Below are 25,108 nucleotides of genomic sequence, written 5' to 3' on the forward strand. Positions count from 1 at the left end.
TTTGCTGGCCATAGGCGGTTACCTGTGTCATCTGTGTCCTTTGACCTGGCTGGCCTGCTTGTACCAACCACTGAATAGTGATCTCCAAAGGATGTGGGGGGAAAAAGGCAGGGGCTGGGCACCTGTCCACTGTAATCAGGAAAATCATCTCATGCCATGTGCCCTGGGAATGGAAAAGGCCCTTCGTGTTTCCAGAGGCCTTCGACATATAGCTGTCTCATTCAAAAGGAAAGATTAAGAGGGACTGGGAATAGAAGAAAAAGGGAAGATTGAACGGTAGCGATGTTAACAGTGCTGTTAAAAATGTTAAGGTTTCCCTTGTCTCCTTTTGTCTGGCCATCTGCACCATTATCTATTGTCATTTTTTGTTTTGACAGCATTTCCTATCGTTTATATTTGAGTAATACTCATACTGAAAATGGTGATGGACAGAATATAAAACCCAACTTTACTTCTAAGACATTAAAGCAAAGTAGCTCTTTAAATATGGAAAATAGAATAATGTCACTCTGGGGTTTGTTTGTTTGTTTGGGGGGCTTGTTTGTTGTTTTTGTTTTTCCGGTGAGCAGATGGAGGAAAGATGGATGGGTATTATGGGGTTGGTTGTTTTTTTGTTTTGCCTTCTTACCAGATATACCCCCAGTGCCTAGAATTGAGCCTGGTACAATCAAGCAAGTAGGCTCTTATATATTTTTTGAATGAAGACTGAATGAAAAAGAGAACCAGAGTAGCTTAATGATTTGCACACTGTCTGGGCTATTAAACCGGCGTTTTTAGTCAGCTGAGCCAGGCTGCTGCTGACCATTCGTTGTGGCGAGGATACAGATTCCTAGCACTTACAAAACAGTTTAGGTTGTGATAAAGAAGAGGTTCACTGATGAAAACGGCTGCGCTCGAACTCTTAAAAGTTGCCCAGATATTAGTGTCAATTTTCTGTAGACAAATGCAATCCACTTGTAAACAAACCAACTAGTAACCCAGCTGGGCTGTCCTTCTGGCTCTGTTTAGAAAGGGCTGGTAGGAAAAACCGTGGGCCTTCTAAGTGGGAGGCTGGGCTTGCCTACTTCCTATACCCATCCTCAAGCGGTAGTCAGATAGAATACCTTTCTTCATCCAGAAGAGTCTATGCTAAAAGTATCCTTTCCTTTTCTACAGATTCCTCCTTATGGACAACAAGGCCCCAGTGGGTATGGTCAGCAGGGCCAGACTCCATATTACAACCAGCAAAGTCCTCACCCCCAGCAGCAGCAGCCACCATACTCCCAGCAGCCTCCGTCCCAGAATCCTCATGCCCAGCCTTCCTATCAGCAGCCGCCGCAATCTCAGCCACCACAGCTCCAGGCTTCCCAGCCTCCCTACTCCCAGCAGCCATCCCAGCCTCCACATCAGCAGTCCCCGACTCCATACCCCTCCCAGCAGTCCACCACCCAGCAGCACCCACAGAGCCAGCCCCCTTACTCACAGCCACAGGCACAGTCTCCCTACCAGCAGCAGCAACCTCAGCAGCCAGCCTCCTCGACGCTCTCCCAGCAGGCTGCGTACCCTCAGCCCCAGTCTCAGCAGTCGCAGCAAACTGCCTATTCCCAGCAGCGCTTCCCTCCACCACAGGTAAGGTGCCCCTGTCTCTCGCCCTTGCCTCCGTGTGACCACAGACAGCTTGGGGCTTGGTGTCAGGAGAACTTTGCCATACAAATTATTCTCTCATGTGCACTTAAAAACCAATTAAACTCTGGGTAAACATGTTAACTGGATTGATTGAACTAATAAAGGCATAACCTTCTTAACTCCATAAAAACCTGTGGCTCTTTTTACTGATGAAGAAATAGGGCAATGGGAAGTTGCATAGACTGATAAGAAATTAAAAATAATGGGACTGGTTTTGTTTTGTTTTTGTTTTTGTTTTTGTTTTTATAAACGAGCATTCAGAACTGAGCATCCAGGTGAGTTTGGTTCTTTTTGAAAAGTCCCAAAAGCCTTTGGGAGGCTGTACTGTACGTTCATTCCAGCCGCCGTTACATTCTGCCATTGCTTAGGATAGTTTGGACCCCTTCATGTGAAGTTGCCATCGGAGCTGCACATTCTTAGAACATTCTTTAGAACAGTCTCAGTGGTGGCAAGTTTGATTTGTTGAAGGTGGATTTGATTTTAGGAAATAGCTAAAATTCCTTTGTAGCCATGTCTGTGAGCAAGGTAGGTGATAAAGCCTAAAAATAACAATTTGGGCTTTATTATTTTAAGAGCAAAAAAGAGGAGCTGTGACCAGATGACAGGTCCACTAAAGATTCTGTGCATTGATGGCAGTATTGGAATAAATATGTCATCCCAAGGCAGTTTCATTTTGAAGGAAGCAGTACTCGTTTTATTGTAGAGTTTCTAGCGTGAGTTTTTTTTTTAATTAATTGGTTTCATTCCTTGATAGATTATAAAAAACCTTGAAGTTAGCTGTACTTCAGCGTTTAACCCCAAGGAATAGCTGTCTGTGCCGATAAATGGTCAGCAGTGCGGTTCAGAGTCTTAAATGCACTGTTGACATTCTTTTTTTCCTTCTAATTAAACTAACTTTATTTTTTTAAGTTTTTATTTTAATTCCAGTTAGTTTACGTACAGTGTCATATTAGTTTCAAGTGTACAGTGTAGTTATTGAACCCTTCCATACATCACCTGGTGCTCGCTGACCTTCCTGTCTTAAGAGCCACACCTTATATTTTTCTGCCTTCAGAGAATATCGTGGGTAGTTGGGCAGTCTTGGTCCCGCCTGCCCTCTGTGAGACACTTCCGTAGCCCTTTCACCGTGAAGCAAGCTTGCCTGGTTTACCAATACCAGGCCTTCACAGCATTTTGTTTTTCTTATTTTAGGAGTTATCTCAAGATTCATTTGGGTCTCAGGCATCCTCAGCCCCCTCCAGTAAGGGAGGGCAAGAAGATATGAACCTGAGTCTTCAGTCAAGACCCTCAAGCTTGCCTGTGAGTATTCTTGCCAACCTCTAACAGATGATGGGGCAGAGAAGAAAGCAAAGAAAACTAGTTTCTGGTTGGATGTTTTGGTGGTATGACCTAAATAAACAATTAGCTATTCCTTGAATTCAGGTTGAAAATTCTACGTAGGAATTTATGGTCTGATTTTGTGGAATATCTGTTTTGGCTGGCTGCCTGGGGAATACGTTTGGTGATCTCTATTTAGAGTTTTCTGGTTTTGTGTTGTTTTTTTAAAATCTTGGGCCCTGAGGCATGAACCAGGTAAGGGACAGAGAAGATGAAGATATTGGAAACACTGTTCACTCTCTGTCAAAGTTGAGAGAGGTTTCAGGGTTGTTTTGACCTTATTTTTGAGGGTTTAATTTTTAGGTTTTTGTCTTAGTATTTAGCTAGGAAGTATGAGCTGGGGTGCATTTAGCTTGGATGGTCCCTTTGAGCATGGGCTGAGTAAAAGCAGTTTTTCTGGTTGTTTTGTGTGAATAGGTGCTTTTGTCTAGTAGAGTGCTTGGTTCCCAGATGCTTGATTGCTGTTTACGGATGAACTGATTGTATCCTGAGAAAGGCAGTACAGTCTGCTGATGAAGATCTCGGGCTCTAGAGCCAGAGCTCCTGGATCTGCATTTTGACTCAGCCACTAACTCTGTACCCTTGGGCAAGTCACTTAACCTTCTCCTGCCTTCGTTTTTGCATCTGTGAAATGATCCTATCATGGAGTGGTTGCTAACATGAGATAGGTTAAAGTAGAGTGCTCAGGCATTGTGGGCACTCCCTAAATGTCAGAGATTCTCATTATCATCTCAGAGGACGTAGGGACTCTACTTGATACCTGAGAGACTGCACCAACTAGTTAAAAGTAGACTGGTTCTGGGAACACTTACCCCTCCTCTTAGCTCTGGTACTATGTGCAGGCCAGTCACACAGGTTCTGAAAGTTAATCTGCTGGGCACAGGAATAAAATGGGCTGCTCTAAAATCTAGTAAGACCATTGGTAGACCCTCCATTATAAATCCTGCTTCGGTTAGTAAATAGAAATGCAGCCACACATGTCTAGATAAAAAAACGTCTTTAGAAATTTTGATTCTACTCCGATTTGAAGCCTATCTCTTCAGTTTTTCTGACTTGGGAGAAAATGGTCTCTGGATCTTTAAGGAATAAGTAGGAGGCAGGAACTCTCTTCATCATGAAGCCTCCCCTGGCTTCCCCTGAAGATCTCTGAGCCATAACCTGCGTGGGGCAAGGTCTCGGATTCCCTCGGTACCTATTGTGCAGGCATCCCGGGCCACAGGCGTAGCCACTGTCACGTGGGCCCCAAGACTGTGGACTTTCTCAGTTGAATTGGGTGAGGATGTGTCTGGATAAGGCAATCCCTCTTTGTTCCCTTTTCATTAAGGACTATTGCAATCCTTTTCTGCATCCCAGACCTCACTGGAATGTGTTTTTTAACCTGGTTGAGTCAGAAGTGTGTACCTACTCCCTCCTCATCTGTGGTTTGTAGCTGACCGAATCTGAGTGAGGTGCTACTGTGGCAAGAAACCGAATCAGTGGATTTTTGCCATTGCTTTAAGTCGCTCCGCGAAAAGCAGAAAGTTTCTGCTTGCTCCTGGTAATCTTCTAGCGGAACTGTGTCATTTTTCAGTCCTGAGAAGCCTTGTGTACAAACAGGGTTGAGAGCCTTGTACCGTCACATCCAGAGCTTCTGATTTGACCTGCCGAAGTGAGGAGGGCACTGGCAGCTTTGTGGGCCCAGGAGAGGATTGTCCTGGGCAGCCTATCACAAGGAGCCTTCCCAAGTTCAGGCTTCTCCTATAGATTCATCCAAATGGGTCATTTGCTCTGTGGTAGAAGCTCTATGTGGGAGGTGAGTTGGCTGAGTTATTGGCATCTTGTTTGTTGAATTGCTTTTTATCCCTCTGCTATTTGGACTAAGAAACAAAAGGTGGTTATTCTTTGAAATTTTGGTTTGATGCCAGATTTGCCTAGCCAGGCTGGGAAACGGTCATATTTGAAGAAAGGAGAAGTCAGGATTCCCTAGAAGGGGCCCACTCTTTCCCGAAGCAGTTGTGTCAAGGGATCCCGAGGTTTGCCGCTGTGCTCCTTCTCTCAGCGGGTGTTTGTGAGGCGCCTCTTGGTGCTGGGCTCCAGAACGGAAGCTAGGCTCACTGGAGGGCAGCCTCTCCAGTTCTCCACGTCCTCCTCTTTGCTCATTCACCTTACCACATAGCCCTAAAGGCTTTATGATTGTGACCCTTGATGTAAAGACTCATGGTTTCTGATCCTGATTATTACAAAAATTAGATTTTGAGGAGTTTTTGCTCTGTTGTTAATGCCAAACCATTTAGCTGCTATTATCCTGATTATGTTGTCCCTCTGTTTATAATCTCTCAATTGTTTTTCATTAATCTTAGAATAAATTCCAAAATCCTTAATATTATGTAGGCCGCCCCCTGCTTCTGATTTAGGTCTGGAATGAGGCCTGAGACTTTGCATTTGAAACAAATTCCTTGATGCCGCTGATGCTGCTGATGCTGCTGATGCTGTAGGCTAGGGATGGCACTTTGAGAACCTGCACTTCATCCTGTTTTGCCCTTTGCCTTGTTACTGACTTTGTCTCAGTTTTGTAAGGCTCCATGCTTTATTCTGCTTCCACACCTCTGCACAGACCCTTCCCTTTGCCTGAGACACATTTCCTCCTAACTCCTCTAGTCATATTTCAGGCTACATCTTCAAGATTATTTCTTCAGAAAACTTCTTCCTAATCAAATGTCAAAACTCAGCTTAAATAACTTCTATGATGCCCTCACTGACTAAAGTCAGTTTTTATTTAAAAAACAAAAAAACTGCAATATTTAAGATGTATTAAAAGGTATAAAGAGGGGTGCCACCTGGGTGGCTCAGTGGGTTAAGCCTCTGCCTTTGGCTTGGGTCATGATCTCAGTGTCCTGGGATGGAGCCCGGCATCAGGCTCTCTGCTCAGCGGGGAACCTGCTTCCCCCGCCCCCCCTGCCTGCTTCTCTGTCTTCTTGTGATCTCTCTGTCAAATAAATAAAATCTTTTTTTTTTTTTTTTTTAAAAAAGGTATAAAGAATGATTCAGGGCCTGATGACCCACCTTTAGAAATCAAATCTTGCAGGATGCCTGGGTGGTTGAGTTCATTAAGCGTCTGCCTTCAGCTCAGGTCGTGATCTCAGGGTCCTGGGCTCAAGCCCCACATCAGGCTCCTTGCTCAGCAGGGAGCCTGCTTCTTCCTCTCCCACTCCCCCATCTTGTGTTCCCTCTCTCGCTGTGTCTCTCTCTGTCAAATAAAGAAAAATAAAATCTTAAAAAAAAAAAAATCAAACCTTGCTAACATAGGTAAAAGCACCTTATATGGTCCTCTGGGATCACTTCCCCATCCTTACACCAGGAGAAACACTATCCTGTATCTGAGGTTTCTTTGCTTTAGGTCACCAGAGCAATTTGCTGATACTTGAACACTTGGGTCTCTGTCACTTGATGGTAGGCTTCTGGAGAGCAGGCACTGTGTTACTGGCCTGTGTGCCCCTAACATCTATCACACGATGCCCCAGACCAGTGGTTCTCTACCTTTGCTACGTGTTAGAATTATCTGGGGAGTGAATAATCTTTAAAAACCAGTGGCTGGGGGGCGTCTGGGTGGCTCAGTGGGTTAAAGCCTCTGCCTTCAGCTCAGGTCATGATCCCAGGGTCCTGGGATCGAGCCCCGCATCAGGCTCTTTGCTCAGCAGGGAGCCTGCTTCCTCCTCTCTCTCTCTGCCTGCCTCTCTGCCTACTTATAATCTCTGTCTGTCAAATAAAATAAATAAAATCTTAAAAAAAAAACAAAAACCAAAACAAAAAACCAGTGGTTGGGGTGCACAGAGTTCTGACTTGTTTGGGGTTGACAGCAGTTGACCAGCTGTCCCTGGTGATTCTGATTTGTAGCCCTGGTAGAGATCCACTAATCCAAACTGTGTCAGGTTCCTTTGCTAAAATAGACTGTCTTAACACCCGTGTTTTTTGTCAGTATTTATCTCAAGTGTAATTTCAATTACTTACTTGACACAAGCTCAGTGAGGGCTGACGGTCTCTGTCTTGCTCATGGCCATCATAGTGCCTGGCATAAAGTAGGCACCAATTCAGGGAACGAATGAACCTGAGCAGTATGTATTACATTGTTCATTCAGAAAGTGTATGTCTGACAGGGGACAGCTTGACCATCTGTAAGATTGTTGTTTTCACGGTGAGGGAAAGACAAGTATCACAGCCTTTACGGGAAGGCCTAAACTCCATTTTAGAGGACAAATTAATTTATTTGTGCTTCCTGACAGTGTTTTTAGGAAGAAGTGAAGTTAGGGTTTGTGGTTTATCTTGTAAAATAGCTACTACTTCACCTTACGGTAAGAAGGTCTTTGTAAGGGATGGGTAAGCAAACCTCTAGGTGTTTCATTAGTCTTTAATTTTCTTTAGTTTGGGGCAAAATCTTTAAGGGTCTCATCTGAAAATTAGTATCTGACTTTTGATTATAATTATTTCAGGGAATGACTTGGAGTTGCATCTTTAAAAGGTTCTGTTTAAATGATTCACTCAAGTGTATGTGGTTTCCTTAGAATAATGAATGCTTCCCAATTTTTTTCTTACTGGGGCGCATTTGTAAATTTACATTATAGTCTGAAAGTGTACTTGGGATAGAGTTTCCATTCAGTGGTAGAAAATAGATACAAGATTGAAAGCCCAGATCTGGAAAGGTTAACTAGATCAGTGCTTCTCCAAACTTCAACATGCAGTGAGAATCATCTGGAGATTAATTAAAACACCGATTACTGACCTCTACCCAGAGTGATTCCAGTTCAGTAGGTGGGAGTAAGAATTTGCATTTCTAGCAAGCACTCACTTGGTGCTAAAGTTCCAAAAACCATATTTGAATAACAGTGGGTTTAGGTAGTAGTAGTCCTTTAACAAGGGAAGAAAAAAAATCACAAGACTAGGAAGCCACAGTGGTAACTGAATTAACAGTGGTGACTTACACTGTAGTATAACTCTTGGTGATCTGGAGGGAAGGCCATGGCTTGAAAATGGTAGAAGGAAAAGAAACTGGGGCAAAACAGACTGCCTGCAGCCATGGCCCCAGTGTAGTCTCTTCCTGGGTAGGGCAGCCTTTGACTGCAGTACCACCCTGGGGGTTCTCTCTGTGGCACTCACTGGATTCCTTCCAGAAGTTGGTCACCAAATCCCAGTCTACCTCAGATACAGTTTTGAATCTGGTTCCCCCTGTCCTACCCATTGCTGGTTTTGTTTTGTTTTGTTTTGTTTTGTTTTGTTTTCCTTAAAAGGACCCTGTTACCTCCTACCTAGTGTCTTGCCCCTGGCTGTTTAATTCCTTTTCCTTCCAAGTCTGTCCTCACCATAATCACCTGAATACTCATCTTAAAAAATCAAATCCGGGGGCACCTGGGTGACCCAGTCGGGTAAATGTCTGACTCTTGGTTTTGGGTCAGGTCATGATCTCAGGGATCTGGGATTGAGCCCTGCATCGCTGTCAGGTTCCCCACTCGGTGGGGAGTCTGCTTATGTCTCTTTCTCTGACTCTCAAATAAATAAATAGATCTTTAAAAAAAAAATTATGGCAAGTGAACATTACTGCTTTAAAAACCTGGCTACCTGTTGCCTATGGGTTTACGCCCAAGTGTGACACAAGTTCTTTTGTGATCTGGAGGATAAGGATATTTAAAAAAACAAAACAAAACTGGGGGGGGGGGCGCCTGGGTGGCTCAGTGGGTTAAAGCCTCTCTCTGCCTTTGGCTGAGGTAATGATCCCAGGGTACTGGGATCGAGCCCCACATCTGGCTCTCTGCTCCTCGGGGAGCCTGCTTCCTCTCTCTCTCTCTGCCTATCTCTGCCTACTTGTGATCTCTGTCAAATAAATAAATAAAATATTAAAAATAAAAAAGTTTCCCATTCCTCCAGTGAAAGCTAGTACACTGTTTGTTGTGATATTCTATGGAAGGCAGACAGGCATTAGACAAGGGTTAGACTTTGATGATTTCTGAGGTAGACTGTGATTTGAATATCACTTCATTGCTGCCCTCAAGTATTCTTTGTTTATATAGTAAAACAGAAGAATGTATGCCTGAATGTTACAATGGGTGCTTTCCTAGTTTGGGGAAGACAGTGATCATTTATGTCTAAACAGTTGAGGAAAAACATGGCAGAAGTTTTAGAATGACCTAGATACGGACATACTTGGGTGGTTGGGAAGGAAAAGTATAGCCTGAGCACAGGCCAGGTGGAGGTGAGGTATAGTATAGATGATACTGGGGGACTGGTCAGGATCAGGCTTCTAGAGGATAGTCTGGATTATAGGGGTTAGGGCCCTGGTGGGCCAAGTAAGCCATTTGAATTTGATCTTAGAGTCCTGCAGATAGGCTGTCTAGTAACATGATAAAATTAATGTTACAAAAAATCCATTCATGTATAAAGTGGTTTGAAAAGGGGAGAGCCTTGGAAGTAAGGAGAGAAGTTAAACTGTTGAAATAATTCTGGTGAGAGGTTTGGAGTTGTGCACCCTCTGTCCCGTTTGCATAGCCAGCTAGTCCTGGTTCTGAGCTATGCAGGAAGTATTCTGTAGAACTGGGAGAAAGCGGGTAGAAAAATGTAATGATCTTGAAGAGGGGTGGGGAGAAAGAGATCTCATTGACAGAAATAGAAAGGTTAATAGGAAAACTCATTTTGGGGAACAGCTAAGTTCCATGTAGTGGAATGTTTAAAAACAAATGCTTAGCTTCTAGTTGGAGACAGGAGACTGCACCTTGGGTAAGAGCTGAGTGTGTGTCAAGTCAGAGAGCATAGAGCAGTCTGTGGAGTGATTCATCCTTAATCCGCAGAATGAAGGAGGCCTCCGAGGCACTGGCTTATGGAGGGAGGAGCCAGTAGGAGTCCTGGACAGTGTCTGTGGTCACCAGGTAGGAGCGCCCAGCAGATTGCTGGTCAGCTTGGAGGAGGACCAGGAAGGGTTGTGTCTATTTATGGAAGCCCAGGGTAGGGGGGCGGGGGATGGTCCACATCACATTTATAGTTCAGAGAATATGAAGTTGGATTTGTCAGGAAGCCCGTTATGGGGTTCCTTTTTACGTATGGAGAGGACCTGATGTCTGAGGGCTGGAGGAAAGGAAATGAACAAGGGAAAGGCGTAAAAGTAAAGAGCATTCTTGAAAGGCATTGAAAGGAAGGGGCAGCTGAATCAGCCCGCATTCCTCTGCTTCATCTGAAGACCCGCATGTGTATAATGCAGATAGATTGAAGGGTGACGATGCTGGCAGAATATTAGGAGGGTATAAACAGACTTATCTTTCAGGAGTTGTGAAAGAAAGGAATCAAGGGCACTCACTGGGTTAGCTCACAAAGGACACTGTACCCTTGACTGGAAAAGTCTGAGAGGCTGCCGTTGAAGAGCTGGATCATACTTGTTTCTTCTAGTGAGGTAGGCGTGGAAGTTACTGATGCTGGGAATGAGGTGGAGAATAGGATTAGGATTTTTAATCTCTATTAAATTATCTGTAGTTTTTTGTTTTTTTCCTTTTAAATCACTTGCATTTCCAAGCCCATCTTTAGATTTCACTTAATAAAACTGTAGCTGTTAGCACTCGTGTTTTACTACTGTGGTATTTTCATACTCAGAGAGCTTGGGTTATAGTGATCTGGAAAGAGGAAATGGGAGGGAACTATGTTGTTCCTGTAGAATCCAAATCTTAAGAGGGAAGGAATAAGGCCAAGAAGGGAGCTTACAGGCAACACCAGTCCTCCTAAAAGAGCGGGAATTCAAATGAACTGAGTAACCACTCCTTTTTTATATTAGAAGAAACTAAGGGTCAGAATCAGGATTTGAATCCAGTCTCTATCTCTGATATTTCAGATGAAATATTTCCATAGCTGGGGCACCTGGGTGGCTCAGTGGGTTAAGCCTCTACCTTCGGCTCAGGTTCATGATCCCAGGGGCCTGGGATCGAGTCCCGCATGGGGCTCTCTGCTCAGCAGGGAGCCTTCTTCTCCTCATCTCTCTCTCTGTCTGTCTCTCTGCCTATTTGTGATCTCTCTCTCTGTCAAATAAATAAATAAAATCTTAAAAAAAAAAAAAAAAAAAGAAACATTTCCATAGCATCCCACCCAGCAAAAGACAATCTGATCCTCTATTCAGGTTTAGCCAAAAGCCTCAACCCCTTTGCCATTTAATATTTACCAGACTTGTCCTGAAAGGATTTCCATCTCACTTTTGTTTTCTCAGGCCACCTTTTTTTTTTTTTTTTTTAATATTTTATTTATTTGTCAGAGAGAGAGAGAGCACAGGCAGGCAGAGGCAGAAGCAGGCTCCCTGTCGAGAAAGGAGCCCCATGTGGGACTCGATCCCAGGACCCTAGGATCATGACCTGAGCTGAAGGCAGCCACTTAACTGACTGAGCCACTCAGGCATCCCTTCTCAGGTCTCTTGTCAGGGAGGCACAGATGAGTTGTGAAAAGGGCAGCTGTGGTACAGGGAAGGGTGGGAGAGGGAACATGTCCAAGTCCATAGGGCAGGTCTGCTAGAGGAACTAACCAACTAGGGAATCCCCTCAAAAAGTGGAAAGCTGACTAGAGTTTGGTTCCCCCTAAATTGGACAGGAGCATGTCCTATTCTGTGCCTTTCTTCTTAGAGCACAGTGTCCTGATTAAGGCTAATGTTAATCAGGTAGAGCCTTGTTACTGAAAAAATGTGGTCCATTATCTAGCAGCACAGACATCACCTGAGAATTGTCTTAGAAATGCAGGTTCTGGGGCACCCGAGTGGCTCAGACTTGGGCATCTGCCTTTTGCTCAGGTCGTGATCCCAGAGTCCTGGGATCAAGCCCTGTGTCAAACTCCCTGCTTGGCAAGAAGCCTGCTTCTCCCTCTCCCTCTCCCCCTGTTTGTGTTCCCTCTCTCACTGTCTCTCTATCTCTATTTATTAAATAAATTAATTAATTAAAATCTTAAAAAAAAAAACAAACAAACCCACAGGTTCTCAGGTCCTACCCAGCTTTATTGAATCCAGCAGTGTTAACAAGATCCCCAGGTGATTCATTTATCTAATGGTTTAGAAGCAAGGAGTTAGACCCTGAGAACGGAGAGTAAAATTTTCAGATGAATATCAAGCTGGGGACTTTGGAATACAATGAGTTTTACTGACTGTGTCTAATAACATTTAAATACTCTGCGTGGGGGGCATTGGAGGGGGAGGCCACCACCATTTGTTTTGTGGTACTTTGGAGGGCCCTGGTTCCCCATGCCTACAGCCCAGACCCCTTTGTGGGACCACCTGCAGCTCCCAGCAGACCTGTGCAGCCTCAGCTCCAGCCACTCGGGCGTGCCTCAAGCTCCTCACAGACCCCAGTCCTTCCTGCCATTGTCTTCATACTGAAGATGTCTGCCCATCCACCTTCCCGCTCTGTTAATGTCCGGCAAAACTCCTGCTTTGGCTTCAAAACCCAGCTGAAATACTTTCTCTGGGACTCCCCCAGTTTCTTCCTGTTGGCCTGGCATCATGCGGGCGCCTCTGCGTGGGCATTGGGTCCACATCCAACACCTGGGCCCGGCAACCGACTACTCGGGAAAGCTGTGCTGAGCAGTCCAGGTTCTTGCTGCCCACCTGAGCTTCGCGGCCTGCTTCTTGTTTAGATTTACTGGGGGAAGTGACAGAAATCCTCTGAAGGCTTAAAAAATTGAAATGCTTGAAGGACTTAAATTTTACACTGTGTTGCCTTTTGTCACATTTCATGGTAAAAGGAAACAGGCCAACAGTTTTTGCCTAGGCTTTTTTGATGGCTTATTTTCAAGGGGCTAATAACAAAAATGCCACTGGCAATTTTGGTACTCAGAGAACCTGGGCCTTTCTGAGGTTGGTGACCTGTTTTCTTTATATCTGACTGTGTATCTGTGCTTGTTCCCCTTGAATTGTAGCCCAGGTGCTCTCAAAAAGTCTCAGAAAGGAAATCCCCACCCCCTCTGTCAGATCTGCCCAGACTGCTCAGAGCAGCATGTGCTTTGTGCAAATAGCTGTCCCTTCTCTCAAACGCTGGTTCTCCGGCTGGTTCTCGGGCAGGGCTGGCCAATCCACTTCTCCATCTTAGTCATGCTGCCGGGCCCTAATACTGCCTGGTGCCTGCTGGAGCCTGTGCGGCTCGCTCTGCACTACTGTATGCTTGTTCCCGGGCCCATTTCCTGTTTCTATTCTAGTCACTGGTGGCTCAGCTCTGCTTCCTGCCTGTGTGTCTCACACAGATTCCTCTTGCTAGAACCTTTTGTTTTCTTCAGAACAACTTCACTCTGAAAACGAACTGAGCCTCACTTCTGGTGTGATGGCCCCTGGGGTGAGTTTGCCCTTCTGAGGGCTGGCAGGAAGTACCTCCTTCCCACCAAGCAAACCATACCCCTTGGATTCGAACTTGTTCTTCAGGTTGTCCCCAGCCCCCTATAGGAAGCTGGTGGCTCGTTGCTTAGACCAGAAATTGCTCTAAGAAGACGAGCTGGGATCTTTGGCAGTTAAACCTGTCTTCACTCCCCAGATGCTGGGGGCTGTCAGGATTGCTGCTCTTTCACCTGGAGCTTATAAACGTGTTTCTCGCCACTGCGGAAGATACTTGGTACCCTGTCTAGCCCAGTCCTCCCTAAAGTCTGGAGAACACTTACACGGGGTTGGGCAGGTAGTGCTATCCTCAGCAGAGTAAAAGCTTGCAGAGAGTATAGAGATGGAAAGAAAGCATGTGCTGACTCAGCCTTCTGTCCCGAGTGAGCAGTTCAGCAGCCCCCCACCCCCACTCTGGCATTAGAGTGGGAGGGAGAAAGTACAGGGAGGTTGTAAAAAAGGGAAGAAGTAAAGGAGCTTGTTCTGGACAAATGTATTTTAAAGTTCTAAAACTCCTCCGTCTTGCCCGTTTTTCCCAAGAAGATGCCGACTTGGCAGAGAACATGCCTTGTGAATAACTCTGTTCTCCCTTCTTCCTTCACAACTATTCTTTTCGGATCATCTGATAATCCCGTCAGATGGAGTGGTTTCTACAGTGAACCGTAGGCCTAGGTATGTTGAATAGAGAGGGATTTAGTATAGGGATTTGGGCTTACAGAATTGCTAGAAAGATTGAGGAAGCATGCTCTAGGCTTGTCCTTCAGGAGCAGGACCTAAAACTAGATTTCACCCACCCGGGAAACTCCTACCTTTAAACCACTATCATATTATATTAATTGCTCTACATCTGCTGTCCAGGGATGCGTAAGCTAGAGTCAAGAAGGAGCAGCTGCTGCCACCAGAACCAGCACCCAGTTTACTGGAAGAGGAAGCCAAAATGCTGTTGCAGGAACAAATGAAGGAGACAGAAATATGGTCTCTGCCATACTTTGATCTAATCTTGAGTTTGCTCCTAATTAGTAGAACCTGAATTACATCTAAACCCATTCACAGGGGGTTTTGGGAAACATGGTTTTTAGCTTTTTAACCCCTACAATTAAGAAAAGAGTAGCATGGAAGTGCCTGGGTGGCTCAGTGGGTTAAGCCTCTGCCTTCAGCTCAGATCGTGATCCCAGGGTCCTGGGATCAAGCACCGCATGGTGCTCTCTGCTCAGCGGGGAGTCTGTTTCCCCTCTCTCTCTCTGCCTGCCTCTCTGCCTACTTGTGATCTCTGTCAAATGAATAAATAAAATCTTTAAAAAAAAAAAAAAAAAGCCTCTGCCTTCAGCCCAGGTCATGATCTCAGGGTCCTGGGATCAAGCCCCCACAATGGGCTCTCTGCTCAGCGGGGAGCTTTCTTCCCTGCTCTCTGCCTGCCTCTCTGCCTACTTGTGATCTCTCTTCCTATCAAATAAATAAATAAAATCTTAAAAAAAAAAAAAAGAGTAGAATGGAGACAGCATGAGCTGGTCCACAGAAAGTTCACTACTCTAACACAAACATGACACCCCTTCCTCTTACTCCCTAACCTTACATATGAGGAACCTAAGACCCAGAACGGGTAAAGGACTTGCCCAAGGTCATTCAGTAAATGAAAACATTCCATTTCTGGACTTCCAGTCCAGTGCTTTTTACTATTAGGACCAACTCCTATAAAGGATCAGGGAAAAGCTCCTTTATGAGAAAGAAGAATGCCATATTGCCTTTGGAGAGGAAGAGGAGGTATTTAAAGATGTGGGGCTGAGATTTTTAGGCAAAGGTAGTGATACTATAGTTTCTGGATTTAGATCTACTCTCCAGGAAGATGTAGGAAATACTTTGGAAGGAAGAAACCTCAAAAACCAGAATTTCCTGCAATTCCTGAGTCAGCATATGGATGAACCCCGTTGCCTTGGTGATCATGGCTTTCTTCCACCCCCCCTCCCCCCACTGCACTTCCCTTTCTCTCCTATTGGTGCTTTTTTTTTCTTTTCTTTTTAAGATTTTATTTATTTGAGAGACAGCAAGTGAGCATGAGCAGAAGAGGGGAGGGAGAAGCAGACTCCTCGCTGAGCAGGGAGTCCGATGTGCAGCTCAGTCCCAGGACTCCGGGAATCATGACCTGAGCTGAAGGCAGACACTTAACCAACCAAGCCACCCAGGAGCACCCCGTTGGTGCTTTAAAACCTTCTGCAAAGGGGCGCCTGGGTGGCTCAGTGGGTTAAGCCGCTGACTTCAGCTCGGGTCATGATCTCAGGGTCCTGGGATTGAGCCCCACATTGGGCTCTCTGCTCAGCGGGGAGCCTGCTTCCTTCTCTCTCTCTCTCTCTCTCTGCCTGCCCCTCTGCCTGCTTGTGATCTCTCTCTCTCTGTCAAATAAATAAATAAATAAAATCTTTATAAATAAATAAATAAATAAATAAAACCTTCTGCAAAGCTCTTTGGGAGATTACCTCAGTGAAGTGCGTGCCCCAGCTTCTGCCATTGTTCTTCTCCAAAAAGACCCAACAAAATAAAAAAACGGGCCTCCCAGATGTGTGATTGCCAAGCTGTGTCTCATCTGTCCTGAGGGCTAAAGGGGTGTTTGGGCTTTTTGAACAAGAAATAGGCCACGCCCTCCTACATATGCTGTCCTTCAGAACCACTAGGGCCCGCCTGCACCAGAGTAAGAAACTGTTTCACCAAACTGCGTCCAGAGGGGAGGACCTCGGGGTATGGAGCTTTGTTAACATACCTGATAAATCAAGCATAGAGAGTTCTTTTGTCTTTTTTCCATGTTTTTAGGATATTTGGCATTCAGTCTTTGGGGACTTGGGCTTGTTCTCTTGCGCCATCCACTTCCACAGCCCGAAGCTCTTCCATCTTTCCCACTTGGTGTCAGTACGGAATTGGCTGGTATTGTGACATAGTCTCTGATTGCCATTGGGCGGAGCTCACCTTCCAGCGGCTAGCTTGCTTCCCATTTGACTTTCCCAAGGAAGCTAAGAAGCCATGCCTTGTTGAAAATGGAAACTAAGAGTTGAAGGCTCAAGCTGAAAGTCGGCAAACCTGTCCCTTTAAGGCCAGCTTTGATGTGGGAGGAATATTAAATATTGTTTACGGAGATAAGTGAAGGTAATTTCCTGATACTTGGGGAAAGGTAGGAAAAAAATCAAGTTCCAAATAAACTGAATCAGTCAGTATTCAGAGGAACTGTTATCAGGAATATTTGGTCATTTTCCCCTCATCTGCTTTTCGAACTTTACTGTGTCTTTCCCTGTGTTCAGAGTTGTTCTTCTGGTTTTAAGGCCTTTGGGGTTGATGGTTGTCTGTTTTGGTTTAAGATGCTATTCAGTCCCTACTCTCAGATCTGTTTGTTGCATACCTTCCCCCCAATCTTTGGATTTTATCTAGACCAGTAGGCCGTGGTAGGGAGGACCACTGGCAAATACATATTTAGGGGTTAAATACCAAACCCAGAAGGCCATTGAGCTCCCTGGACCTTGGTCTAAACTGTGCTCAGCACAGTGCCATCCTTGCCTTCGCTAGTTACGCACGTTCATTGTTTTCTGGTTGCTGAGGGGCAGCTAGGTGAGGTGGAAGCCTAAGGCCACACATTCCCTCTCCCTTCCACTTCTCATATCTAGAACTCTTCCTTCTTTTCTGTTTCTTTCCTCTTCCCTTTCCTCGACCCCTCCTGTTGCCTTCCTTGCTCAAGTTCTAGGATTTCAGCTGAAGATCTTGGTGTGGAACAAGGTCTATGTGGTTGACTTTCCTAACAGGAAATGCTTAACTTGGGGAAAGTAGGGAGTTCCTAACTTCTTTGCTTTCTCAAGCTTTACAGTGCTTGTTTCCTGCTGGGATTAGAACAGCCCCTTTCCATAAATATGCACTGTTCTTTACTGCTATAACTCAGGCCCAGCTCTGACCCAGTTTCAGGGGTTTTTTTGTTTTGTTTTGTTTTTTGTTTTTCGGGTTTTTTTTTTTTTCCCTCAGATTTGAGTCTGTTAGCTAGTGACCCTTAAAACACTGTACGTTTTTTGCCAAGAGATTGTTTCTGACTAGATAAGACATTCTCTCCTGACCCAAGTGAGAAGCCTTTGCAGAGGAGGGGTGTGTGTCCAAGGCTGGTCAGATCGTAACATGGTATTTTACAAGCCTGTTGGGGACTGTGACAAAGTTGGAAAACAAGGTTTCAATGATTGCTACACTGTGGATCTATCTAGGATCTATTTTTTTCAGGAGTTGGGAAACTGGAAGTTTTTAATGTAAAATCTCAGAATTCTTAGAAGGATCTGTATGAGAGTGTTGTTCCAAGGGTTAAAAGGTTCTCTGGTACCTTTGGGTCTGTCCCTGCAGCTTCGTGTGGACTGCGCATGAAGCTTTGGCTCCCTCGGAGCTGGTATTTAGGATTTTCTGAAGTTGGAGGCCAGTTGTGGCCAGAGACATCTACCCATTGCCAACTCTGCTTGTGTTTGGTGTTTGTTTTATTGGTTTGGGGAGGGGGAAGTGCAGGGGAGATGTTGAGCAGAAGCACTCAATGTGATTAAACCTCTAGCCGTGCAGATCTGTGGGAGCAGAATATCGACCCTTGGAAAATCAATGGCTGCTGCAGTGGCCAAGCTGCTGTGTGCAGGGGCTCCCACCGCAGGAGTGCAGGCAGCCCCCCACAGTCTTTCTTCTCCCCTTTCTCACCTCAGAAACGCCCTCAGCCCCCACCCAAAGGGGCAGACCTACCTCAAGAGATTTTGCTGAGGTGGATTAGAACAGCGGGTTCTTGTATTTTTGTAATTAGATTGAAATTTCTCTGGTGACACAGAGCCCCGCCTCCCCACAGCTTCCTTTCCAGACGTTCCTTCCCCGCACTGCAGTTCAATCAGCTGCTCTTACCCAAGTGGCCAGGGCCTACTCGGGCTTGTACTTGACAATTTTAGACAGGAGAGTTCATTCCCTTGATGTCAGCACCCAAGAGTCCCTTCCTCCATGTGGAGGTCTAGAGCTCAGGTACGGGATTATGGTGGGGGGATCAAGGTTAAAGGAAAAAGAGAAGGCTGATAGAGATTGGGTCTACAGAGGATGCTTTTGAGTAGATTATTCATTCAGTAACTTCTCAAACAGGTTGTCTTTTGTGTGCCCGGCATTTTTCTGGTCTCTAACAACATAGGAGGACCTGTCCTGGTCCTGCTGTCATCTCACAGGCATATTCAGCACAGTGTCATCAGTCCTGTGACAGTGGGTCCAGGAGGAGCCCCTTGGAGGGACTCTGAGCATCACCCCTGGGTGAGGGGTGAAGGGCCAGGAAGTTTGTGCTGACCGTGGAGGCTTTGTCCCCCCAAAGTTTTTCTTGTCTCCAAGGCAAAAATGATTTTAGTCTTACAGTACCTGTAGCTTGACTTCAAGTATTTGGCCTTCCCACCCAGTTCTCTTCAGTGACTGGGAAATGGGCCACCCTTCTGTGTTAGAGGAGAGTTCCGGTGCCTCCCCTTACCCCCACACCTGGTGGATCACAGCTATGGACAGGGGGTTGAAGCTTGTTTTGGAAATGGGCCCTCTAAACAAGGCCTCATTGTCCTGCAGTTGGGAAGGGTGACAGCAGGGCTGGGTGAGGATTTGAAATTACCTGAGATGAGGCCATCTAGAGGCCACGGATGCTTTGACTTCTCCCTCTGGGCCACACCCCTGCACCCGATAATAGGGGTAGAGCACATTCAGTAGGAATATCAGCAGATAACAACCTACATGGGACTTAGCTTCCTAAGGGTCTTCCTAGATTCTAAGTCACTCCCCCCGCTTCCCCCTACTCCATGTACATAAAGTACCCTTCTGAGGGCCCAGAGGTGAGAAAATGTACTAAACCATTTAGTGTAGCCAGTGAAAGGGCCGACTTAAAATAAACCATGAAAAAAGGGTTAGAAAGGAAGAACGATTTATGGGAAAAGTGACTAGGCAAGAGGAGAGTATGTAGCATTGTAGTCTAGTAGAGTTAAATTATCTAATTCTGGTCTTTATTTCTATAGAGAAACCAAGCAAGGCCTAGTGAGGTTAACTTGTTAGAGCCATGGCGGTAGTCAGTCAGTATGTCCAGACACAGATTGTGGCCAGACTTCGGAGCATGGAACCTCGCTTCTGATAGCGGCAAGCTTCCACCTTACAGTAGGAAGAACGCAAGCTTTGGAATCAGAGCAACGGGGTTTGAACTCGAGTTCTTCTGTGTGACAGCTCTCTGTCCTCGGGCACCACCGTTTAACTTCTGAGCTCTTGCTTTGGTAAAACAGGGAAGAGACTTGCATCTGGAAAATGGTTGTAAGAATTAAATGTGAGCCAGCCATGTACCTGAGGGCTAAGCACATGAGAGTGACACATTTGTGTTGCGCTCTGCTTCCCTTCAAGAGGGAGACACGAAGAGACTTCCTTTATTCCTCTTTCCAGCATCCTTTGGATTTGGAGATTTGGTCTCCCTGAGTTTTATTTATGAATTCTGATGTATAGATATAGGGGATTTCCTCTTGGAGGTGGGCCCATGAAAAGCATTCTGGAGACTAGAAGAGTTCTACCTTTCTTTACTGTGCATCCCCCATCAGGCAGCCAGAAGGTCACCAGGAAGAAATGACCCATTAATCCCCCCAAAGTAATAGCCTACTGTTGAAAAAGAGAAGAGGGAGTATGGTGATACGTTTTTGGAAACTTGGGGTAGGAGTTAAGAAATCAGGTTCTCTTAGCCTTTCTTTTCCAGAGCTGTTTCTGCTGTTCCACACGGTGGGTGTAGTTCAAGCAGGAGATGATGTTTGGTCCTAAGCTAGAAAGATGGTGCCAGGTTCTGTGCCTTTCCTTTACCCTTCTCAACCACCTGCTTAGCCCCTGACTCGGAAGTACCACCAGTAGTAAGAGGCAGCCTATGCTGTGTATTAATTCATTCTTGCCATTTCACCAGCACCAGCTAGTCTGCTCCCTGGGCAGAGATGGCAGCGGCCGTAACCATTCATCAGAGTTCTATAACTCTGGAGTCCCTGACAGTCTGTCGAGTCAGGTTACCCTTTCTTCCATTTAGCAAAGACTGAGGAAAAGAGAACCTATGAACGAAGCTTTATTGTACTGAATATTTCTTAGAAGTGTTTGGTAGAGGTAGCCTCTTCTCCCCTGACACTTGACAAACAAGTTGCTTAAGGAAGTCTCTATAAAAAACAAGGTCTCCCCAAAACTTACTTGCCTTGTGTTTGCTGTACTCCTTTTTCCTTGAAGTTTCTCCCCTTTCCAGACAGAAGTGCTATCTGCCTTTCTTCAAGGGTCAGGTCTCCCAACCTTTTCTGTGTTCTTCAGGATTTCCTCCCACTCCCCGGCATGGGAGCAGCGTCCTGCTGCGGCCATGGATCTGTTAGGTGCACAGCCAGAGAGCACCTGAGAAGTGCCAGTGCAGATCCAGATTGGTCATCTCAGGCTGTGCCTTGGGGCTTCTTTCATACTAGGAAAAGTCATTTAAATGAGTATGGCTGAATTGCAAGGTTCCCAACACAAACACACACACACCCCTATAAGTATATATGTAGGGGGGCGTCTGGGTGGCTCAGTGGGTTGAGCCTCTGCCTTCGGCTCGGGTCCTGGTCTTGGAGTCCTGATCAAGCCCCGCATCAGGCTGTCTGCTCAGTGGGGAGCCTGCTTTCCCCTCTCTCTGCCTGCCTCTCTGCCTATTTGTGATCTCTCTCTGTGTGTCAAATAAATAATCTTTAAAATTAAAAAAAAAAAAAAGTATATATGTAGGATTTACCTGGTTCTCTTGGTGGGTGGTTTCCCCGCCAATAGTCAGCACAACTTGGCAGAAGCTCTTCTCAACTGAAAGAGGACAAGAACTCCATCTGGGGGTTAACAAAAGCTCCATTTCTCGAGGACTCATCCAAATTTACGAGAAAACCCTGAGTTGAGCATTTTCATGAGCCTGTTCTTTAGACCTGCCTGTTGGTGTTATTTAATCTGCTCGGCAGAATGAACTGATGTCATCCTCAGGCTCTGTCAGGAGACTGTTTAAACCCCCTTCCTCTAACCCTGATCTGGTATCTTCCTGCTTAAAAATGTACTTCATCAGGCAGCCAATTCATGTTAGAACTTGCAGCCCTTCCTGTGAGAGCACTAGCAGGCCTCCCCCAACGTCCCTCCCCTCAACGAGGTATGGACTGTGTGATTTCAGGCATGGTTTTGTTGTGGTGTGAAGAGAAGGTGTTAGCTGCCGAGTTCTGTTTGTCAGCAGAGCCTGACAAACCCATGCTGGCACTTGCTGGGGCTGGGCAGCCAATCACAGCTGGAACGGTTATCGTCATGGAGTCCCTATGGGCTTCCTCTATCAGGTCACATCCCAAAATAACATTGGGCAGTATTTCAAGTGAAGAAACGAAGGCTTTCGGGGCTGTAGCCAGCCTGGAGTGTGAGATTCTGTGTGAAATAGTTGGACTTGCTCCAGCGCTTTTGATCTGCATGGTAGATGAGCAATAAAATGCATGAAACACGTTGGAAACACGTGAGGAAATTCTCCCTGGCCCTGCTGCTTCCTTGGAGCTGGCAGGGCACTGAGTGGGCTGATCCTCACCTCCTATCTCCCAGCAGGATTATGCTTGGAAGAGAGCAAACCTGGGAAAAGAAATCTTTCCTCTTAAGGGGCATTGCCACAGTTCTTTCAATAGACCTCCTGGAAGATACCTGTTAGGTGGGCCTTTTAGGAGGAACCAAGACACCCTGAATTTTGAAATGCAGAAGTATCCCCTGCCAGGGAGAGTAGGGGCTTGCGCTGATTGAACTTTGTGTGATAGGTGTGTTGTGGAAGGTCAGACTTGTTCAGCACACTGAGATCTGACTCAACAACCAGACATCCGGCTTTTTGTGGAACAAAAGACCTGAAAAACTGGCTTTTTGTGGGGTAGAAAGCAGAGGTGTGTCCCATGTAATAAAAGGACATGGATTTCCGAGCAATATCTGTTCGTGTAGAGAGAGGGGAGACACTTATTTTGGAGTCTTCCTCCCCACCAGGCCCTGCCATTCCTCAATGAAGACATTTACTGTGATTAAGCTACTGGGACTGATCGATATGTCTTATATCTTACACTGCTTATGTGTTGTCATATCTCTCATTCCAGGCTGTTAACTGCTGGTACTGCATATTCCATATGGCCCCAACCATATGGTGCCAGTGGAGTTTCATGCATATGGCCCAGGGTTACCACAAACTCAGATTTGTCCAGTCCCCCTCTTGGGTAACTGAGAAAACCAGGCCCAGCTTGTTGCCAGCTTGTCCAAGGCCATAACTGATAAGTACCAAGAACTAGGCCTTGGTCTCCTAACTCAAAGGTGTGGGTTTTTTTTTTGTTTTTTTGGTTTTTTTTTTTAGTCCGGATAGTATCACAGCATAATGGAGAGAGAGAGAACATAGGCTTTGGGGTTCACCAGACCTGGGTTCAAAATCTAGTTTCTGATACTCACTTGTTGGGTGACTTGGGCATGTAACCCAACCCCTCTGAGCTCACATGCACATCTTGAGCATGTCAATGGTAGTAGTACCTGCTTCCAAGAATAGTAGAAAATTAAGGAACTCCATAAAGGGCCTGGCACATTATACATGCTCAAATGGCAAATGATTTGTCCCTTTCTATGCTAACATTCTGGTTCTTAAAAAAAAAAAACAAAAAACACTGGCGCCTGGGTGGCTCAGTCGGTTAAGTGACTGCCTTTGGCTCAGGTCATGATCTCAGGGTCCTGAGCTCGAGTCCCACATCAGGCTCCTTGCTCAGTGGGGAGCCTGCTTCTCCCTCTGCCCCTCCCCCCGACTTGTGTTCTCTCTAGTTCTTCTTAGCTCTCTCTCCACCAATAAATAAATAAAATCTCTGTCTCTCTCTCTCTCTCTTTTTTTTTTTTTAAAGATTTCATTTATTTATTTATTTGACAGAGGGAGAGAACACAGGGGGAGTGGGAGAGGAAGAAGCAGGCTTTCTGCCCACCAGGAAGCCTGATGTGGGGCTCCTCCCAGGACCCCAGGATCATGACCTGAGCCAAAGGCAGACGCTTAACAACTGAGCCACTCAGGCATCCCAATTTAAAAACAAAAAACAAAAAAACTTTTAAATCAACTACCCTCATGCTGACCAGTTGCCGTCTGCTGAAAATGACAGTTTGAGAGATTGGCCTCAAACCAACCAAATCAGAGAGATAAGATTAACGCTGCCTTCTTCCCCACTATTACTATGTGCCCAGGCATCCCTGCCCAGGTGGGACTGCTGTTGACAGTGGTTTATTTAACACTTTTTCTCCAAGGAGCTCAGGGGACTTTACCAAAACTGACGGCACTCCTCAGAGTGCCTCTGGGAGGGAGGCCTCCCCGCTGCTGCCTCAGAGACCCCCAGGGTCCTGAGAGCCCGGTCCCAGCGGCTGCCAGTGTTTTCTTCATGCTCCTGGGATCTCTCAGCTGAACTAACACGTTCACTTGTGGATCTGTGGAGAACCTGGTTTTTAACAGAAGTGTGGCCGAAGGAGCCGTCCGTAGGCCCTGTCCCAACCCATAGCAGTGCTTGGTGGGCTGTTGGGTATCCCCCATCCCGCCCTCTTCAGTTCCTCGGAAGATTTCCAAGGGTGTATACCAAGTTGAACAGAGGGGAACTTTTTCTTTACCTATACTATCTGAACTGTTCTTGCCATGAGAATATTCCTATTTTGTTTAATTAGAAACAAATATTCAGGGCTACCTGGGTGGCTCAGTTGATCATCTGACTCTTGGTTTTGCCTCAGGTCTGGTCTCAGGGTCCTGGGATTGAGTCCTGCATGGGGCTCTGCTCTCCATGGCAAGTCGGCTTGAGGATTCTCTTTCCCCCTCCCTCACCCCCACCCCCACACTTACATGTGCAAGCAGGGGCATGCTGGTATTCTCTCTCTCTCTCTCCCCCTCTCCCTCATAAATAAATAAATAAATAAATAAATAAATAAAAACAAAGGTGTTCAAAACACTTAATTTTCCAAAGCCATTTGAATAGGGCCAAGTTCTTATGGATGGACCTTTGATTCCTATTCTGCTTCAAAACACACTGATTTCTTTTCTCTGTAAGCAAATAGTTCATATCACCGGGAGCTGGCAGACCAGTAAGGAGTGGGTACTGAGGGAAGGGAATGCTGAGGGAACCTAGTGGTCCCTGAACGAGAGCTTTGAGCTATGGTTTCTGTTACTGATCCAGGCCTAACAAGTAGCTTTCAAGCTCTACACCGCTGGCTTCTCTTGTCTTCTTGCTGCCTCTTTGAGTTTATTCTCCTTGTATCAGGAGCCAGATGTCCCTGGTATAGCTTAGCCCTCCACATGAGAGTGGAATCCTCCCTCCTCGGGATGAACCCAGGGCTTCTTAGAGCTTCAGGTACTGCAGTCCTTTGCAAGGAAAGACACCCTCTGGTGTTACCTACAGGACAGCCTTCTTGTCCATGCTGGGACTAATTCTGAGTATTTAAAGCATGCTATGGTGTGCTAGGTCTGCTTCTTATAGGAAAGCTAGCATTTTCTGACTTCTGAGCTAACACTGGAGACCTGGACACAGGCACAAATGCATACTTACCTGCCTGCCTTGCCTTCAGGGCAAGCTTTATTCCCATAGAACTCAGCAGAAATGTTCCCAGCTTAGTGAAGTAACCAGATGGTTTGCAGGAAGTCCAGCCAACCTGATACCAACCTGATACCAAGGCCCAGGAGATACCCTCTGGCCTTCAATGTTA

The 25,108-nt window shown here is 45.9% G+C and overlaps 1 protein-coding gene and 2 long non-coding RNA genes across 4 annotated transcripts in view; 2 read left to right on the forward strand and 1 right to left on the reverse strand.

The window, feature by feature from the left end:
- Positions 1–25,108, forward strand: part of LOC309841656 — a 963,915-nt gene that overhangs the window by 180,856 nt on the left and 757,951 nt on the right. The gene's annotated exons all lie outside the window — the stretch shown is intronic.
- The window catches only part of ARID1A (AT-rich interaction domain 1A), a 69,818-nt gene that overhangs the window by 25,842 nt on the left and 18,868 nt on the right, over positions 1–25,108 (forward strand). For both annotated transcript variants that reach the window (XM_082684727.1, XM_082684728.1), the window contains exons 3-4: positions 1,156–1,608; positions 2,857–2,964. In XM_082684727.1, coding sequence (XP_082540853.1) covers positions 1,156–1,608; positions 2,857–2,964 — 561 coding nt within the window. The remainder of the gene's footprint in view (positions 1–1,155; positions 1,609–2,856; positions 2,965–25,108) is intronic.
- On the reverse strand, positions 2,888–25,066 carry LOC309841660. Its single transcript, XR_014299231.1, has 3 exons — positions 16,137–25,066; positions 6,851–10,472; positions 2,888–6,623 (listed from the first exon to the last, which is right to left on the reverse strand). It is a non-coding gene; the product is annotated as an uncharacterized lncRNA (long non-coding RNA).

Source organism: Mustela nivalis (assembly GCF_964662115.1).
Source record: "Mustela nivalis genome assembly, chromosome: 10".
Taxonomy (NCBI): domain Eukaryota; kingdom Metazoa; phylum Chordata; class Mammalia; order Carnivora; family Mustelidae; genus Mustela; species Mustela nivalis.